The sequence below is a fragment of the Sapajus apella genome, unplaced genomic scaffold (genome assembly GCF_009761245.1).
Source record: "Sapajus apella isolate SASKATOON/1434 unplaced genomic scaffold, GSC_monkey_1.0 scaffold9, whole genome shotgun sequence".
In the NCBI taxonomy this organism is placed as follows: domain Eukaryota; kingdom Metazoa; phylum Chordata; class Mammalia; order Primates; family Cebidae; genus Sapajus; species Sapajus apella.
Genome location: NW_022436949.1, coordinates 5110103 through 5131047, shown reverse-complemented (window position 1 = coordinate 5131047; position 20945 = coordinate 5110103). Strand labels below are relative to the sequence as shown.

Below are 20945 nucleotides of genomic sequence, written 5' to 3'. Positions count from 1 at the left end.
ATCATGATTTCCCATTTTAAATAACAATACTTTCTGTGGGAATTTTTACTTTTTTCCTTTGCCAATGGAGAATCTAAAGCGTTCTTTCAATGATCTCTGTTTCACAGATGGTGAACGTAGAATATGAGAAAAAAATTCCTTCATTATAGAACAGCTGTATACTTCCATTGACCCTAATATTTTTAACCATAACTTTGAGCTACATCCTCCCAGTTGTCCCTTTCGTCTATAAGTGGTTGTTCTCCTTGTGGTTAATGGATGACTGTTTTGAAATCAGAGACTTTTAGGAGAGGATATTTACAATTTAGCTTTATGTAATGGGAATAGTAGTCCCTACACTTTTAGGAGCCCTTGGGATTGCCATTTAATTGGTGCTAGATGATCCCTACAAATATAGAGTGTCCTGTGCAAGAAAAAGAAGTCCACATAAAAGATATTTAAAATAGCGGCAAATGTAATAGCATTGATAAATTTGTCTATTACTTCTCAAAGTTATATATGAAACTTGAATTTTTGCTTAAAACATGTAAACAATTCTTTACATTAAAAAGCCCACAACCTGTTTTATCTCAAAAGATTTTAAAATAAAATAATTTTCTTATTTTGTTTTAAATAAAACTTTGTGGGAAGAAAATTTTGTAGGAAGAGACTGAAATTTTGTAGGAAGAAATTGAAATGATATTTTGACAGAACAAAGATACTATGTTATTTATTCACATCTGTGAAACATCATGAAAGTGTTTAAGTCTCTTTCTTCTATTTTAATTGGTCATTTTTTAAGAGAAAAATTTATTATTAGTGAATTAAATATTCACTGTTAAATTTATTGTGCAGAAAAGAATGCTGAAAACTAGTCTCACCGTGCATCGATACACCCAAAGCTTCCTACAAATTGAAAGACTGTTAGACAGACATAAAAAGCAGAAGAAACGAGGCATTAAATTTTTGTTAGACGGCTCTATCTATGTATTTAAATTAGGGCTGAAAGTTTTTAAAAGGGGGCATCAGAAAAGTTCAATATTGCCCGGACATGGTGGTTTATGCCTATAATCCCACCACTTTGGGAGTCTAAGGCAGGAGGATTGCTTGAGCCCAGGAGTTTGAGAACAGCCTGGGCAACATAGCAAGACATCCCTCTACAAAAATAAAAAATTTATATTAGCCAGGTGAGGTGGTGCATGCTTGTAGTCTTAGCTACTCAGGAGGCTGAGGAAGGAAGATGGCTTGAGCCCAGGAGGTCAAGGGTGCAGTAAGCCGTAATCATGCCATTGCACTCCAGCCTAAGTGACAGAGTTAAATCCTGTCTCTAAATAATTAAGTAAATAAATAAATAGAAAAGCAAAAGGAAATGTTCAATATCAGGTATCAGGCATTTGTTTCCTTTACCTACTCTAAATGGGAATCATAAATATTATCTCTATGTATATCTGCAAGTAAATGTTAGGAAAAAAATATCATTTTGACAAATAGATAACTTTCAGCAAATTTTATCTTTTGCAAAGAAGGAAAAGTAGAAAACCACAATCTAGTTCACTCAGTAATACCTTTGTATCTTCTAGCATCATTTTTTTAAATTCCATTATAACTCATACACTGTCTTTGAACTATGCTAATGCAGTTTTGTGTTTCATATTGACTGGCCTTTCATTGCAGCTATTTGGGTGGCTAATATTGAATGAATTCAATATGAATTTAAGAGAGAGAGAGAAAGAAAGAATAATGCATACATTTGAAAGTGAAAATAGACCTTAAATTTGAAACCAGCAACATAAAATGATTGTTTGCTTGTCACAGCTGAAAACCTGCAGCTTTTTACTTGACTACTTTATGTCACATCATGGGGCGCAAATTTTGAGTATTGATTATGATACATTATAAGCTGTTCACCTTGTGATTAGACTATAATTTTGATGGCAGCAGTTCACAGACACTGAAGAATATTGAATGGACACTTTTGTACAAATAGCGGAAACTGCAGATTGCCTTGCAGTGAACTATAACTGTCAAGGGGCAAGTTAGAATTCATGAGAGAGGGGAATCATTTTTGAAGAAACATAAATAGATGATTAGGTAAATACCAGAAAAAGAGACATAGATAATATACAATGAATGACTGGTTGGACAAAAAAAACAGACAAATAAAAAAAGAAAGAAAGATGAAAGGAAAGAAGCAAAACAAAATGAAGGGAAGGAGGGAAAGGCGGATGAGAGGGAGACAAGGGCTTGGGGGAGATGAAGGGGGAATGGAGTGCTGAGGGAGAAGAAGGGAAAACTGCCACAAAGACAGGGTTTGTTGAAGGCAAGAAAAGTTGTATTAGCAGTATTTCTGCCATGTCTACCTTCTACTGTACATTTTTAAATGCCCTCAATAAGTTGTGTGTATAATAAAAAATAACATTGAGGAATATTTACTTAAGCTCTACAGTTCTAAGGTAGATGATCAAACTGCTCACTGTACTTTAAAAGGAATGGATTCTGGAATAGGTATGTTGAATTACAAGCTATAGAAATGAAAAAAGGCAAATTATTTAGAGAGTCACCATTTGCATAGATTCAAAATTTATACCAGAAAAAAGTCCAGAAACCCCGGACAGAAGAAATCAAAACAGAAACAGTTGACCCAATATTCACTTTTTCCTTCAGGTTCAATCTGGGATTACCAAGAGATTATTTACTTTTATTTTCTTACTTTCCTCAATATAACATGTTCACCCCTTCACAGACTGCATCCTTGCCAAGAAACATAGCATAATCTAAATAGTATGCAGATGAGAGATACTAACAGATATGCATGTTTATATTGCAGAAAGAAAACAGTTCTAAAGTCCACCAGATGGGACTCTGGGCAGTTCTGCCTATATTAGACACTGTAAACTGTAGTGTTTATAGTTATAAATGATAAGTTTATATGCCTAATCTTTTAAAGGCATGATTCCCTGAAATATGTGACAATCAAATAACTTTAAACACTTGTTTAGTATTAAGAATCACTTTCTATACTGTTCTTGCATCTGACGTTTATGCAAGCCTCAAAGGGAAGTGTCTAAATACAGTAACCTTAATTAGTTCAATTATGCCTCTTAATTTATATGACATTTTTGCAAAACAGAGAGAGTAACTCAAAAGACTATAGTATTTACAGTGTAGCTGCACCATAAACCAAACACACACTCATGGACACATAATCATATTGTATATAAACCTCTATTTTTATGTTTGTGATAAAACTTAGCTCTTTCCAAGACACAGTCTAAAAATTCATTAATAAAATAAAAATGTTTAATTTTATAACCAATGCATTTCTGATCATTAACTATTAGCAATTACCATAACAGAAATACAGGTGAATCACAGAAAGCTCTATATTCACAATGTAAGGAGTAACAGAAATAAGACAATATTTTATTGTTGTAAATAAAATAACAATATATATTTATGTATTAACAAGGAATATATAAATATTAATGTACACAGACACACACACACATACACATGTATATATATAGATAGATAGATAGATCTAGATATAGATATATATAAATCTTTCAGACTCAAAGCACCAATAAGCAACATTTTAATCTTTCCTTTACCACAACCTGGGTGCAAAACCTATGATTAGATCAACACTTTAACAGTCTCTGATTTTAGAATTTCATGTAATTAAAATGGATTTGGACATAAAGATACCCAAAATCTGCATATTCATATTGGCTGATAATATCTGAAAGCTATCTTTCTCTTTTTTAACATACACTAAGCAGTTTAATAGCTTAATCTTAAGGATATCAGGCCAGCAATCATTTTGTGACAAAATATACCTTCAGAGGAATTAAGCTATTGTGAAATTATTCTAAATTATATTTATATGAGGAAAAAATACTTAGATAAAACACCAAATTATCTGCTTTTAAATTGTTGGGTTTTAATAGTCTCCCACAAATGTTACATAATTTAATTTTAAAATGTGTTTTAATTTTGTAATGTCACTATATCACAGAAGTGCATAGCTAGTTCAATGATGCAAAAAATTGTCATGTATGAGATGGTAAGTTGAAACCAAAATGTTATTAAAATTGACAAAGATTAACCAAGACTAAGTGGGCCTTAGTTGAACACAGTTATTTTGGAAAAGTCAGGGAAAAACTCTTGTGGGTCCTGGTTTTGTGGTGTTCAATGCAAAGGAAATATGCCTGGGAACCAGCCAAAAAAAGTCTTACTTTGGAGAGAATCTACCTCTTTGTTCTATTCTGTCTTGCTCTCAGGCAGAAATTTGTCACAAATCAGAATTTTAAACTTATTTTCCCTGTCTTCAAAGCACTACAAAAGTAATTTGTGACCACTTAGGGAAATTTTAGAGAACATAAAAGGATTTCCTCTCCTGAGTTTCAGACTTAGTTGGTGCCTTGGGAATTCACATATTTGTACAACTGAAAACAGGCATATAGTTTCCAGCACTGGAGTATCCTATATGCATCCAGTATTTGCCTCTGATTTACTTTTCTATAATGTTGAGATAAATGTCTGCATTATAGACATTTAAAAGCCAAAATCTATAGATCCTGGCGTCAATAAAGAAGGTTCAAATTGTGGCCAGGGGAAAAAGACATTTCTGAGAGTTATCTGTGCTTCATGACTGTCAACAAAATGGTCTTATTTCTGCTTTGTAAACAAATTTAAATAAAAGAGTGCTCTTCTATTACTGTGGTAGTTGGTATTGTTTCTAACAGCATCATAAAATTAGAGTTGTTTCTAAGTAGACAACTCTATAAATAGAAGTCCAGTTTTTATTTGTTCCCGTTTTTTGTTTGTTTGTTTGTTTCTAATTTGCCTTCTTTCACCAATGTAAGCTTTTATAATACCTAATTAGCTGTCTGAAAAATCAGAGAGCAAGTACCCATCTCTAATTATGGTCTGCACAGGTGTTCCGTAGATTAATTCCACAGAATCTAAGCTAAGTACCCATCACAAATTCCTTACCTATCTGCAAACCAAGCCAAGCCAAGCCAAGACCTTTGACCGGCAGTTCATGTGCAGTAATAGTTTTCTGTTAAGAGGTTTCATGCTATGACAACAACTTGATTTTATGGTCTTTTTCTTTCTTCAGCACACACACACACAATTACACACACATGCATGTACACACACTTTCCTATGGTCAAAACAGATTATAATTTATCCCAATATATACTAACATAGAGAAAAACATCAATGCTAAAATAGAAATCTCATCAGAAAATAGTCCAACAAACCTCTAATAAAATGGATTTTTCTTTGAGTGAGTTGGCATAACTTACAACATCCTGTGAACTGACACTTCTCTAACATAAACGGTTCTGTCTTTTTTTGGCTATGTTGACTATTATTCACTTACTTCCTTTTCCCATCCTATAAAACCTTTACACTTGTTATAATGGTAGGGTGAGTCATTCTGTATAAGTGATAACAGTCTATATTCATACATATTATTCTTTACACTTATGACTTCTATATCCCATTTACTTGTATATTAGTTAAAAATAAATATTCTGATCTCGCTATCTGATTGAAAGGAGTAAAAATTTCACTTTCAATATTATTTCTAGAGACAGTTTTGGAAAAGTAAGTTGTCTCCAAATAATTTTTTCCTGTGTCTGATTTTTAAAAACTGGTTATCTAATATTATAAATCTTCACAGAAATTTTTTTCCTACTTCCAAGTTTTATTTTAATGCTATTTTTAATAAGCTTGTTTTATCCTTTATGCTGAGAAGAACAGGGTTGGATAAGAAAAAATGTTAATGAGAAGAATCCATCGCTTGCTTAGCTAAACTATTCTTCTTTAACATTTTATTTCCCGTGTGTCTCACTAAACACAGGGATACATGTTGTTTCTTAAGTAACTAATATACAGATACACAGATATGGAATGTCTTTTTGCTGCTTTGATTTTTTTTAATATAAGAGGGAAAATATATCTTGTTATGATACCCTTATTTCATGAGGTTGCCTGTTAGCATGTTGGCAGTGATATAATGAGAAAAAATTAGACATAGGACCCCAGGAACTAAAATCATTTTTTAAAAATAATCAGCCCCATAAAGAATTAGAAATTTAAAATATAGCTCAAATAATACAAATACTATGAGAATAAAACGTATACATTTTGAGGACTATGCACTGCTTATCTGGCTTCAGATTTTACTTTAGTTGTGAAGTGCCATTCTACCTGCTTTTGATAGCAGAGAGCACATTTTGAAGAGGAAGCTATTATAATACTATCAAATAGTTAAACCGTGGCAGCTTTGAAGTACCAGTCCTCTAGTGTGCACCTGCATCACACAGTGCTTCTGAATGTATTGCCACGGCTGCATTCAGACACCAGAAATCACTGTCCTATATCATAAGCAAGTGAATCCAATCACAGCTGGGTATTTGGAGCTGCTTGGAGCATTTGCACTTACTATTCAATGCACCTGCACACCTTCAGGGATGGTTTTAAGTGTTTGTGACCCTTTGGACATAGTAAAATGTTTACCAGAGTGGAATTTTCTGGCACATATATTTACCACACATAGATAGTGCTCTGAAGTGAAGAGAACTTAAGACAAATTGAAATGAAATTTATGTTAATGAATAAATGCAATACAGATACAGAAGCGCTAGGACTACATAGCAATGAGAATCAAAACCATGCATTGGAAATTTATGGCACAAATATAATTTGTGTCCCATGGCATGCCTCTCTGAGATTAACATTGAAAATTTAATCTACTCCTTTCCTGAATTCCCTTCTGTAGGGACAACCATCACCTGGGGCAGCAGCAGGTGCTTGGACGTGAAGGCACAGCTAAATGGGACCATCTTTTTCCTAACAGGTACCCTGAAGAGAACTGGCTCTAGGTCAATACTATACCACTAGAAGAAGGTTTATATTCACTTTGAGAAAAGTACACTGACAGAGCCTTTCAAGGAAAAACAATATAATTCAAACGTCCCACCAGCGTAAGCAGAGCTCGCATTTTCTGGGAGCATTAGATGTGTGTAGTTCAGCAGTTACTGTAAACAAGTTACATGCAATAATGTATAAGGTAAGAATGCATTACACACCTCCCCCAACCCCATGCCTAGGAATTGAAAGTTTTCAAGGAGGGGTATCTTGGATAGAATGTTGTTGAATGAATGTTTTGTTGGGTAGAGCAGATAAACCTAGGTCTATCTACTTTTAAAATTCTGAAGTCTGTAAGACTAAATCTCTTTACTGATGAGTTTAACCTTTGGAAACTAAAAAGTAGATGTGAAACCACCATATGGGAAATAATTTATGATCAATTACATTTTGAACTATGTCATGTGAATGTCAAGTAGCAGAAATACAGAGAAAAGTGTAGGTTGTAATATTGTGAAAGATGTTATGCAAGAGGTGGTGCTTGAGCTGTGATTCAAAGGTTGATCAGGATTTCAACACAGTGGAGAGCAGAGAGAGGGCGCTCCGGGTAAAGGATTAAGGAAAGAAACACTCCTCATATAGGTATGAGCTCTTCACAGGGCAGTAAGAGATCAACTTTATAGGCCAAAGGACTCACACTGCAATGCCAACACTTGACATAATAATGTAGAGAAAATTCGCTAGGATCTGAGAAAAGAATGGAAAAGTTCTAAGTAAAAGACCAAATTTAATGCAGCAGGTAATGGAGCACTAGTATAAGTATTTGAGCAGCGTATAATGTGTCTCAAAGATTCTTGAATTATTTCGGTGCTTATTTGGAAAGATATCAGACACCATTTATGAACTACAGAACTGGGATGAGTTATAGGGTAAATAGAATCCAAATCAGCGTTATTTCTAAAAACAGATACCTAGAGTTTTTGGCTCAACCATAAGACAGACACAACAAGACCTGATGATTCGCTGGAATAGGCATTCCAGCCCCCAAACTCAGCTTTCAGCTTTCATCTCATCCTGTTTCTTCTAAACTAAAGAAGGCCTTAATGTGCATTTAAACTGGTATTTTATGTTACCACCATAAATCTTGCATTTTTAAATTCTTCATTAGAAAAATTTTCCCTACATCTACTTTATATTTCTTCCCTCTTCCTCTAATTTTTCTATTATCATTAACCAACCATAACATTTCATGTGATAAAATATTTAAAATATTAAAGAATTATTTTAGAAGATCAGAAAATGGAGAGTCTGGGACAAAGGAGATTCTTTAGTATTGAAAAGAGAGGTAAAAAAATATATCAACAAAGCAAAGAGAACAACAACACCTAAGATGGATGTTGAATCTCAGAACACTTTTCCAATTTGATGCACCCTTGAAAAGGTTTTTGATACACTGTATAAACAACAGTAAATTTTAAAAATTCCCATTTTTTTCTAAATAAGCATTTATATTTTGTTTGAAGATAATGTAATAATTTTTCCACTGAATTATATATTACAGCATTACTCAGCATTCCTTATTATTTTTCCTCTATTTACATAGAGACCCTAAATTCCCTTGAGATCAAGATACTACAGTATGGTCTTCAGCAGTCCATTCCTTGAATACATGACACACTCTATGTACACTCTGAATTTGAACAAAATGCTTTAATTGATGGAAAGGAACCTTAAGTTAAAAGGTGTCAAATACTATGGGTAACTTATAATGGGAACAACTATATACTTTAAAAATTACTCATTTCGGTACCATTCATTTGTGAGCCTAAAATGTCAATTTTCAGAGTGATCTCAGGACCAAATGAAGTTGTACATAATAGCTGTCTATTGCTGAGAGATACATATTGCTTACAGTAATATCAGATGTCTGTTAGAAACAATGTTTATATAGAAAATATAAAGTTCTCTATTTATTATTGAAGATACCATTTCAAATTATGAAATAAATACATTCTGCCTGACATATATTCTACTCAAACATAGAGGTCAGAATAATTTCCCCTTAGGAAATTTTTTAAATCGGTGACACTGTTATTGAAATCAAAGCCTATATTTAAATAATCACCTTTTTATAATTTTAAATTATGGAAAACAGTGAGTATCGTGAAAACTACACCTCAGCACCTATAGGTTTTTTTCTTCTCTGTTAGGTTTCTCTTTTGTTTTTTCTTCTACTGCATTGCTGTGTCAAATGAGACAGTTTTCTCTTTTAAGTGAGCTGTCTCTGTATCCTACACTTTAGCCAAAAGCTATCATCAGCATATGAATTAATTAATAAGTCTTTGTAATTTTAGCATCTTGAAAGGGTTAATGCAAATCCCAAAAGAACCTGATTTATATGCAGTGAGAAACCTATGCTCTGACATGCAGTAGTTAGCAAAAGCTGTTTGATTTACAAGGACAAATTTAAAATTCTAGCAACTTAAATAATACTGTGAATTTCAGACCCAAGGCTGTTTAAGTATTCTGCTATTCTTCATCTTCAGAAAGGATGTTTTCCTTATGCTTTTATTGCCTCTGTAAGCTAACCCCATCTCTGATAATGACACCATTTTTGATGACATGGATGAATACATCTAAGATTCAACACATCCTCCTAGCAAAGTGATAATCCTGTAAGGTAGGTCAATGAAAACATGCCTATTAAGACAAACTCATTGTAAGAAGCAAGCAAGATAGTCTTATTAGTGTTTTTCTCTGCCTGCTATCTGATTGCTATTGGGATGTATATCTGTTTACTAGTTTAAACCCTGTTGTTCATCTTGTTTCTAGCAGCTCTTGTTTTCAGTTGCTAGAAACAAGCAAACAGAATCAGGTGTCATTTTTAGCGCTCTCAGAACACAGTTAATTCAGATGCAGTTAATCTTCTCTGGCTTATTATTTAGCAATCAACCTCTGCCAATAGGATATGGGAGTTCCACAGGATAGATTTTTAAAGAATGTTTTAAATATTTTAATATCTTTAATGGCATTCTAGTTTTCAAAAGCTACTTATTAAACTCACAGAATTCTACTCAGGATAGATCTAAAGTTTTCTTCGTTAAATTAGATGGACATGTGCAGAAGAACAGTTGGGTGTCTTGCTCAGACACATATTTTCAAAAATATTACATTTTTGAAGAAAGAAGTAATACAAAAGTTCTTTTTAAAAGATTCAAATGAGTGAGAAATATATATGAAACTATACTACTCCATAAATGATTCCTGCAAAAAGTACCTACATAACAAAAATGTAAAAACAAACTATAGCTAATGCCCTCAATGTGTTTGTACACATGTGTACATGTGTACCCATGCACAAACACAGAGAAGTAATAAATATGTACTTTGACCACAAATGTCTCCTATGAAATGGAATCTTTCTGAGAGGACTATTAAAATGATAGTTTCTAAAGGTAACTTTAGAATAAAATACAGGCATTTGGACCTAAACAACTTGGATTTGATCTTACTCAAACATGTACCCCTACCCCTAAGCTGCTGAAACCATGACTATTATGGCTACTATTATTTTAAATAGTCAAAAATATCTATAAGGAGTAGGAAAGGAATGATTACTGACATTTCAAATAAAGGCTGTTCTTGGAATTACCTCCCTGAAACCACTCTGTTCTTATTACCTGTAAGTGTGCTATAAATTTATTGGAAGCTGATGTGTTTTATCCTGTATGATTGGTTCATCCCAAGAATGAAACTTTAAGTAAAATCAATGCACTCAATATCCATGTTCTAAAGTAAATATACAGAAATGTTTCTTGTAATACGTTTTACTGGCAATGACAAGCCATTTTTCTAGTAACAGCTTTAATATTTTGCAATCATTAAAACACACTGAAGCAATGGAGAAATTGGTAAAAAGAGGTCAGGAAATTTACATATTAAAAGAGAGGAGATGTGGCTTTCTAGATTATTCTGCTATGTAATCAAACTCAGGGGGAAAAAAGCTACTGGAGAGGGCTTTTTAGAATCACAGTGAAGATAAAAATGTGTTTTTAAAGCAAATGGTAGCATGCATCCTGCAGTATGGAGATAGAAAAGTGTCCACAGTGATGTTTTAAATACTTCCTTATCTTGGAGAGTATTTTCTGTGATTCCATTGATAATCAGCCGTAACCAGAACAAAGACAAGATAGGTGGTAAGAGTGAAGTGCATTTCTCAAGGGTAACATTAACAAGAAAATAAATACAAAAATATAAGGAATTATTTTATTTTCAGACTTGCAATCTGAATCTAAAAAGGAATTCGTATTGATATCACAAAAGAACTAGTAAAGACAATCTTTCTTAATTCAAGCATGCTATATTTGAGTTTTTCTTACTAAAAATCTTTGCAATCAATATTAGAAATAAGTTATTTTTTGTTGCTGCCAAAGATATTTTCAAGAAACTATTTAACAATTTTCATATTCATTACCAAAAATGGATGTATGATGAATTATTCAGTTTGATGTTCTAAGACCTCCATAATGGCCCAAATAAATTTTTTAGGCAATTCCATTGTTAAAGAATAAATAAATTTAAATTCTAGCCAGTCCGATTTTTAGATTGGCTTTCACAGCAAATTTCTTTATAATGCTTAGGAAAATAGCAGTAATCTTCTAACTGGACCCTAACATTCCTTTAGAAATACAATTAATAAATCAATTGGATAATGTGAACACTTCCATTGGACACATAATTGGGATTACAAAGTCTCTGCTCAAAGGAGAAAAAATCTTGAATTTAAGTAAATGTCACTCTAACCCTGAGTGTGTAGGTGACTTAATTTTTCAGGTTCAGATGAGTTTTTGACTTGAGTTAAAATTACCCCGTATTAAAATCCAAGGTCTATCCATAAGTAAGCTACAATTTAACTATTTGATTTGAGAAATTTCCAATAATATATTAATTTTAATACTTATTCTTTAAATGATAAAATTATTTATGATCACAAAGGAAAACTACCTGATATTATTATAAAATGGTAAAATTGTTAGGTTAGCAGTACTTGGTAAAAAGAAACTTTCTATCTAGGCTTTTTTTCTTATTGAGTGTAGTTGTTTTATTACTAAAAATAAATCTATCTGCACATAATTTTGCATAAAATCCTCAATATAAATAATGTATTGTTAGATAAATAATATATTAAAAAGTATACATCATAAGATACATAACTAATTGATGTATTTATTACCTATAAAACATAGAAATAATATCTATGTGAACTGTGTATTTGGGAGACAATTTAAACAAAAATAAATATATTATTATTGTTCTGATTATTTTATAACAATGTGATTATATTAATTTTATAATAATCAAAAATATATATTCGAAATTACATTCTGTAAGCCTCAATAATTGCATTCTAAATTGAAGAGTTTTACTGTAGCATATATGTTAATAGAACATATTTGCAAACTTTGCTATCCTGATTATCTTGATACTTTAACTGAGAAAATGTAAGTTTTAAAATAATAACTTCAAATATGTCACATAGTTATCACCCAAGAAATACAGCTATAAAGCAAGTGTACATATAGTTATGCATGCATCCTTCATACACATGATTTTAAAAAAATACATTCTTGTAACAGATGGAAATGAATAGAAGGTGTCTTGCCTAACGGCAACAATCTCTGAGAACCATTTAGTGGACGTATAAAATAAGACAATTTACCTAACAACAGCTTCCAGTTTTTCTGGTGATCAACCACAACACTATCTCCATGTTTCTTGGTAAATGGCAATGGTTATGCACAGGCATGCATGTCCCTGTGCATGTATGCACCAGTGGGCATTCACATACACTTGAGCAGAAAATGGATGTGACATCAAGACAAAAATATATTTATAAAATATTATATATGAATTTACATTCTGAAACAAAATGATTTATTAGTATGAATGGTACCTTTGAATGTAATTTTTGCTGAATGAAAAAATGTAACTTATTCTAAATGATTAAATTTTAAGCAATGTGGAATCACATCTATTCAGGGGTAACAAGGAAGATGTTATACACACCTTATATGTGTGAGTGTGTGTGCACACACATGCACATGCACACACTTGTGTTTCAAACTTCTCACCTTATAACCCCCAAATGAAGGACTGGTATAACTTTCCCAACTATAACCTTGTCTATTTAAAGCTGTTTTTCCTCCAATTTCCATTCATTTCCATACAAATAATAAAGCAACTCTGTCTCTTTCTCTGGCATGAATAAAGCAAGACAAACTGTGATTTGTAGATTCCTATAATACGCATCTATGTTTTTCAAGCACAGCAACAACCTGATATAATCATTTTCTCCAATAGCAAGTGTTATTCTTATGTAGTGATTAAACTATTCAGAAACCAATCAAATCCCCTGAAAGCATTCAAATGATACAAAGACTTGGACAATATCCAGATACAGAATAGTATAATATGTTGATCTAAAATTTCACCTGAGATAGAAATACTTTTTCCTGCTTTTTACTTAATTTTTCCAGTTACTTCACCTGTTAACGTGTTTTCCAAAATTATCTGAATCACATCGAGAGCATGGAGTTCCACAGATTTAAATATTTCGTTTCATTAGCCATTATAATTTATTTAATTTTAGTTCTGCCTTGCCTTTAGGAACTATATGGAGGTGTTATGTAAAGGTTTTTAAAAGTATTGTGTAAAGAAGCCTTTAATATAATTTCACAAAATAACACTTAGCTAAATTGAGTCCAAAAGGAAAGAGGAATTTGGGAACTCAGTTTCTCAGGTGAAACACAGTTCTATAAGCAGTAACAGTGAAGCAGCTTGCATCCACCCCAACTTATACCAAAGAAAAGAATCAAGTCCTTCTTTCCTGTACAGCCCACTTTCCATTCTATCAGTTTATTCTACACTATCTCCTAAGTGAAATTAATATAAGTGGTAGAATTTTCAAAATACAAAATAATTAAGAATTGGCACACTTAAACTCACTTAAGAATAACAAATATGAAAAACCAGGTGTAAGACTGGATTCTTGTTTCAACTGTTAACACTGTATAGTTTTCCTGAAATACTAAGAACATTAATTCAGAAACAATAAAGAAAATTATTCACTTAGTATGCTATTTTCCTTTAAAAAACTGAAGTCCACATGTTGTTTTGCAAATGTATAGTTTTATGAGTGCTATCATCTAACAAGTAAAATTTGGATCACAGAGAAGAAAGCTAGCAGATGAAGAAATTGCTCACCTGGAGGAAGCAGATCAACAGACTGAAGTCTACTTGTGATGGTGTGTAGGGTGAGGATAGCAAAGGAAAGCAAAGTCGGGAATGCTTGAAAAATAAAATATTTTTAGTTAACAAATAGAAAAAAACAAGTAGGAAAAAGGGCCAACTGAATTATGAATCCTTCTCTATTGATTTTAACTTTTATATTAAAATTCCTTAAAATGATCAATATCTAAAAGATATGGTCATTGGTATTCTCTCAGCTTCATAAGACTTAGTCTTATTGGAAGAAAATTACTTTTGCAGGGGTATTTAAATTTAGATGAGATGAAAACAGTGCAAAGTAACCAGATGTATTCCTAGGCCGATGGAAAAAATACACTCATGATGATGATGATGCATTCATTTATCTTAAATAAAATAATTTTCTGCAATAGTGGGTAGAAGATGTGAACAAGCAGGCCACCAAAATTAAAATCACAAACTATTCTATAATATCCCTAGTTACCAAGGTTTTAATAAAAATGTGTACTGCATCTTAATGTTAGTTATACAATATACGGTGTCTAGAACTTGAAATGAGACTATTTGTAATTTATCCCTTACTCAGTCACCTATTTTAAGAATGTATTGACTTTAGCAATGAGAAATATATATTTATTTTTCTAACATCTTCTGTATTACATGTATGTAATACAAAATTAAGAATACGCTGTAGTATAGTTTAGCTTTTGTTTTTGTTGTGCTTTTTATGGGCCTCTAACTTAGATATATTATGCACATGCATATTTACTTCTTAGAGTAAAACAAACAAAAAAAGAACATTTTGTTTTGCATTAATGTTATTGAAATGCACAGTGAATATGAGAAATCAATTGCTGCCTAAAAGTCCTGCCGGAAAAAAAATGCCTATTGGCGAGCAAGAGTAACTTTATTTTTAAAATAGTCTCAATTTCTGAGATTCAACCTTTATTCAACATCTGTTGTTTGCCCCTCCCCTGGAATATAATTATGCAGGATTCCAAGGTAAAACAGGTTGGGCAATTAATAACAGGCAGCTCAAATGCTTTTTTTTCTCACTGTTGCCCTGGGGATGTTTCTTTCATTCTTTTCTTTTTCCCCTGGTTTTGTGTTTAATTTGTATATGTTTCTGTCCTATTTTTAAAATATACTCTCACAACAGATGGAAACACCTGAAAATAAGTCTGCCTCACGCACATGTTTAAATGATGACTATTGGAATATTTAACAGAGTAAAGAGAATACAGAATATACTGAATGTTTAGGAAAAAAGAATCATCTATAAATTGCCTTATTATGTTCAGGTTGAAATTCTCAAAAAGTACTAGTTCTTGCTGAATACATATAAAAAAAGTTCATAGTCTACATCTTTCAGTTATTCTTACTTTGTTACCAAACTCGTTTGTCTTTTTGGCATTTAACATGACCCTCTTAGATTTTCAGTCCTACTAACAATAAGGCTTTTTAATATCCATTGACTGTTTTACTATGTAGAAGGTACTTTACATTTACTTGATAATACTCCAAACTCAATAGTCAATATTTAATGTATTTTAGATATTTTCAAAATATTTCATATATTTTAAAAATCATATAAGCAGAGTCATATAAGTTACACAACTCCTTTAATCAGAAAAATAGATCTCATCCAAGTTGGAGAAAGAACAGCTATAGGCTGTGTACTTGATTGAATATTGCCCGCCACCCTACCCTGCCCAATGTATGTCAACCCAGAACATCAGAATATGACCGTATTTGGAAATAGGGCCTTTGCAGATGTAATTACTTCAGATGAGGTCGTACTGGATTAGAGCTGACCTTAATCCAAAGACTCTTGTCCTTGTAAGAAGAGAAAACAGAGACACAGAGACAGTAACGTAAGGTGAATATCACAGTACCATCGACACAGAGATTGAAGTGTGTGTCTGAGATTGGTGGCAATCACCAGAGGTAAGGAAGGGTCCTCTCCTAGAACTATCAGACAGAGCATGGTCCTATTGATACCTTGATTTTGGACTTCTAGCTTCCAGAACTGTGAGATAATAAATTTCTCTTATTTTTAGCCACAGAGTTTGTAGTACTTTGTTAGAGCAGCCCTAGAAAACCATTACTAATTTTGGTACTGTGAAGTGAGGTACTGCTGTAAAAAATATCTAAAAATGTAGAAGTGACTTTAGAATTGTGCCATGGTTAGAAGCTAAAAGAGCTCTGAGGTGCTTGATAAAAAAAGCCTACATTGTTTTGAATATACTATCACAGGAAATAATGACATTAAAGTTGATTCTGCTGGGGGCTCAGAAAGGGGCAAAAAGGAAGCTACAGAGAAAACTTTCATTAACCATATAGATATATATGGTCATATAACACAAACAAAGCCACAGAGAAAGGTTTTTTTATGACTATATATATATATATATATATATATATATATATATACACACACATTTCCATTTGAGACCATTTCCATTTATGACCACATACATATATATATACACATATATATACAACCAAATACATATGTGTGTATGTGTGTATATATATATATATGGTCATAAATGGAAATGGTATCAAATGGAAATGTATATATATATTCATAAAACATATATGTATATATATATTTATACCACATATATATATAAATATATATATATATATACACACACACACACATGTATGTGGTCATAAATGGAAATGGTCTCAAACGGAAATGTTTTTGGACACTGAAAGTAAGACAACCCTTGTTATAAAGTGGCAGAAAACTTTGCCAAATTGTGATCTATTACTAAGTAGAAGGTAGAACTTGGAAGTGATAAACTTGGATGCTTAGTCCAGACCTCCAAGCTAAGTGTGATGCATGTGGTGTGGTTTCTTCTTGATGCTTATATTGGCTAGGTGGGAAAGTACTTGTGGTTTTGGCAATTTCTATAATGGCAAAAACCACTATTACTGTTGGCCCAAACTATGTTAAGATGAGCAAAGAAAATTGAGAAAATTAATTAAAAGAAAATAGAATAATTGAGGAGTAAACTGTTAAGCAAAATGGAAGCAGCACTTGATTTGGAAAATTCTCAGCTGCCAATCAGATAGTATGCTTTGGAAACAGAGCCAAGGGTGACTCAACAACCATTTGCTGAAGAGATTAAGCAAGTGACTTATGGATCCAATCTACTATTTCAACAGTGGTTAGGATTAGAAATGGAGTTATTGAAGAAAGATCTATAGAGAACCATTTTGTCTAATGTCTACCCTGTCAATACAGAAGATCAACAAAGTTTTTGAGAATTTTATACTAGCAGAAACATTGCCAACTTAAACTGAAAGGACAGAGATGGGATGAAATGAAGAATATGCCATTAGGGAGAGCATGGCCCTGCTAAACCTTGATTTTGTATGTAGAGTCTCCAGAACTGTGAGAGAATGAATTTCTGTTGTTTTAAGCCACCCAATTAGTGGGACTCTGTTACAGCAGCCCTAGGAAATGAATCCAGGATACTGAAAAAGAAACTTCAAAACATAAAATACCTACATAGCAATAAACAAACAAACAAACAAACAAAAACTGTTGCTGAACCAGGGTGCTGTGGCTCATGCCTGTAATCCCAGCACTTTGAGAGGCTGAAGCTGGTGGATCATGAAGTCAGGAATTCAAGACCAACCTAGCCAACATGGTGAAACCCTGTTTCTACTAAAAGTACAAAGGCGTGATGCCAGGCACCTGTAATCCCAACTGCTCGACAGCCTGAGGTAGGAGAATAGCTTGAACCCAGGAAGCAGAGGTTTCAGTGAACCAAGATTGTGCCACTGCACTCCAGCCTGGGACAAAGCCAGACTCAGTCTCAAAGACAAATAAACAAACAAACAAACAAAAAACTGCTGCTGAGAATGACAATGGGGCAATTTAAAAAGTAGGTTGTGAAAAGATGAAACAAGATTGAAATGAAAAAATTCAATTTTTGTCTTCTATATTATGGTTCATAAATAAATAATTTGACAAAAGACATAAGTACATACACCAGTAAAATTGATTCTGGTGACTGTAAGACTCTATTCACATCAGCCAAGAAACACATATGCAGTTGTTCCAAATCCTACCAAATACTTTGAAAAAATTTTTCTTAAAATGTCTACAAATTAATTGCTATGTTTGCTTATTTCTTTTTTTTTTTTTTCTTTTTTTTTTTTTTTGAGAAAGAGTTTCGCTCTTGTTACCCAGGCTGGAGTGCAATGGCGCAATCTCGGCTCACCGCAGCCTCCGCCTCCTGGGTTCAGGCAATCCTCCTGCCTCAGCCTCCTGAGTAGCTGGGATTACAGGCACCCGCCACCATGCCCAGCTAATGTTTTGTATTTTTAGTAGAGACGGGGTTTCACCATGTTGACCAGGATGGTCTCGATCTCTTGACCTGGTGATCCACCCGCCTCGGCTTCCCAAAGTGCTGGGATTACAGGCGTGAGCCACCACGCCCGGCTGCTTATTTCTTAAGACTACTGAAGCTTCTCTTTTCAGTTTGTGTACTGTGTTTGATTTCAATGTATATTATATCAGATGTTTGGTATCATCTCCAGGGCAAATTTACTTAAAATTTCTATACATACTGGTGAGTTATTAAATGAAATGTGTGACAATACATATGCACAAAATGTGCGCATATGAATATGGATATTTGGATTAATGATCAAATAGATAGTCTTCTGTAAGGAGAATACATGTGTCTGTATTTGTAAATATAGCTCCATATACATGCATGCTCTTAGTCACGTATTTAATATAGATATTATGAATGGATGATGCCAATAGATGATATTCTGTGTTTCTTCAGACAATATATTAATAATTTCCCCACTTTTCTAGAAAATGAAAACTTAAACATTAAAAATATTTCTTATTCATACATTTATTAAGAGGTATTGCTTATATTTTTCATTTAGATAAAAAAGGCAGAAATATATTTTCCTTAAGAAAGATAATGCTAAATTTTACTAAAATGTACTATATGTTAGCAATAATTACATGGATTATTAACAAAGACATTTCTCAATTTAGCACAAATGCACATATTTTGCTTCTTTTGGGTTTTATATCTATATTAACATTAAGTCATATTTTCCCTCTAAGGCATTCTACTACATGAAATAAATTTTGTGAAGGAGAAGAGGAGCATAAATGTCAAGTAGCTTTAAAAAGAAATTGAGTCAAACTTTAAAACTGATTGGTTGTGGGTTGCTAAAGAAATTCTATATCACATGTATATAAATACACACATATATATGCATACACATATATACATTATATAATGTATATGTATATATAGTATTCACATGTCCTAGCAAGTGCAGATCTTACAAATCAATCTATATCCAAGTTATATAATATACATCAAAGTGGTTAATCCTAATTGTGTGTAAAACCTGACAAGAGTATCTTACACACAAATGCAATAAAATATCTCTTATTGTCTTGTGATATTGTTCAAAGTAGAATGTTTCTGCCATGTTATTTCAATTTCTTTAAATGAAAAATCAATGCATGTTTTATTGTAGCATAGCAAATTACCCCTTGTCACTTTGTTTCATATAATGCCTTCCAATTATTGTGCCCATATCGTAGGTTTCAGCAGCTTTTTTTTTTTTTTTTTTTTTTTTTTTTGGATAGAGATTTGAGTCAGCAAGCGAGGATTTGCAATAGGGAATAGCTATTAAACTAAAATTATTCCTAATATTTATCTATCAATCATTATGATGACTCAAATATAATGCAAAATTAATTTTAAAAATGGTTTAGGTTATCAGAATTATAATCAAAGGGAAAAACCTCGATAGATTTTTGGTTTTCTACAGAATTTTTGCTGCCTACTAGAGTGTTTGAGAGAGCAGATTTTGTTATCTGTAATGCCTACCATAAAGTCATGAAGACATAATAAGGTATGTAATCATCATTATTCTTGACAATGGCTACAAAGAAGAGAGAAATCATTTAAACCATTTCACTTTGATGTCAAAACAAAATGGCACACTGACAGGTACAGCTGGGTTGTGATTAAATTTCAGAGACTACGAACCTATACAGCCGAATTCTCATTCATTTTAGTCTTGAAATCAGAGAACAGGTATCTAAAGGTATAAAAATATCCAACTAAGTCAAGAATAAATCTTATCTGAAAATTTTTCTGTGACTTTCTCTAGCTCAACAATAGTAGCGGCAGCAGTAAAAATAAAAAGGCAAGTTAATATTCTTATGACAGAAAACAAACATCACTGGTCGACTACGCAATCAAAAATTCTGAGCCTATGTGTATTCTACAACTGAGGATAATTTATTTTCTGAAAGTTTATTCTTTATTTTGACTTTCAGAATTCAAATAAAAAATTTGCTACATTAAAAAGGTCATAAATAAGTAGATTCTTAGTTTAGTTTACGAAAACATGCTAAACTCATAGGGCGGCTGAATTATAGTACTAACTACAATGGTAACAATATTAGCTCAGAACATTAAGTTTATTCAGTTAGCTATCGTTAAATGTATGGTACTTAATTATTAGCTATATTCAACATGCTGTACAATTGATCTAAAAAAATAGTAACTCAGGCTAATTAATTTGAAGTTCTAGCAATTAATCTGAAGTCTATGAACAGAACAATAAAACATAATAGGATGTGCAGGAGAAAAAGAGCTAGTTTCATTCTTCTGGGACATAGATATGATTTTATGAAGAGGCATGAAAGAAGAGTTTGTTTTACTCCAATCTCCTTTGCTCACTCCTCCTTATCTTTCCTCCACTATACACTCTCTTGCATCCCTAAATTTATTAGAATTTATTTG

At 32.5% G+C, this 20945-nt stretch overlaps 1 protein-coding gene across 4 annotated transcripts in view; it reads right to left on the bottom strand.

Annotated features, from left to right (window-relative positions):
* PCDH17 (protocadherin 17) overlaps positions 1-20945 on the bottom strand; it is a 101188-nt gene that overhangs the window by 5411 nt on the left and 74832 nt on the right. For 3 of the 4 annotated variants that reach the window (XM_032277322.1, XM_032277320.1, XM_032277321.1), the window contains one exon: positions 14128-14211. The exons of the other annotated variant lie outside the window; for it this stretch is intronic. In XM_032277322.1, coding sequence (XP_032133213.1) covers positions 14128-14211 — 84 coding nt within the window. The remainder of the gene's footprint in view (positions 1-14127; positions 14212-20945) is intronic. 4 annotated transcript variants of the gene reach the window in all.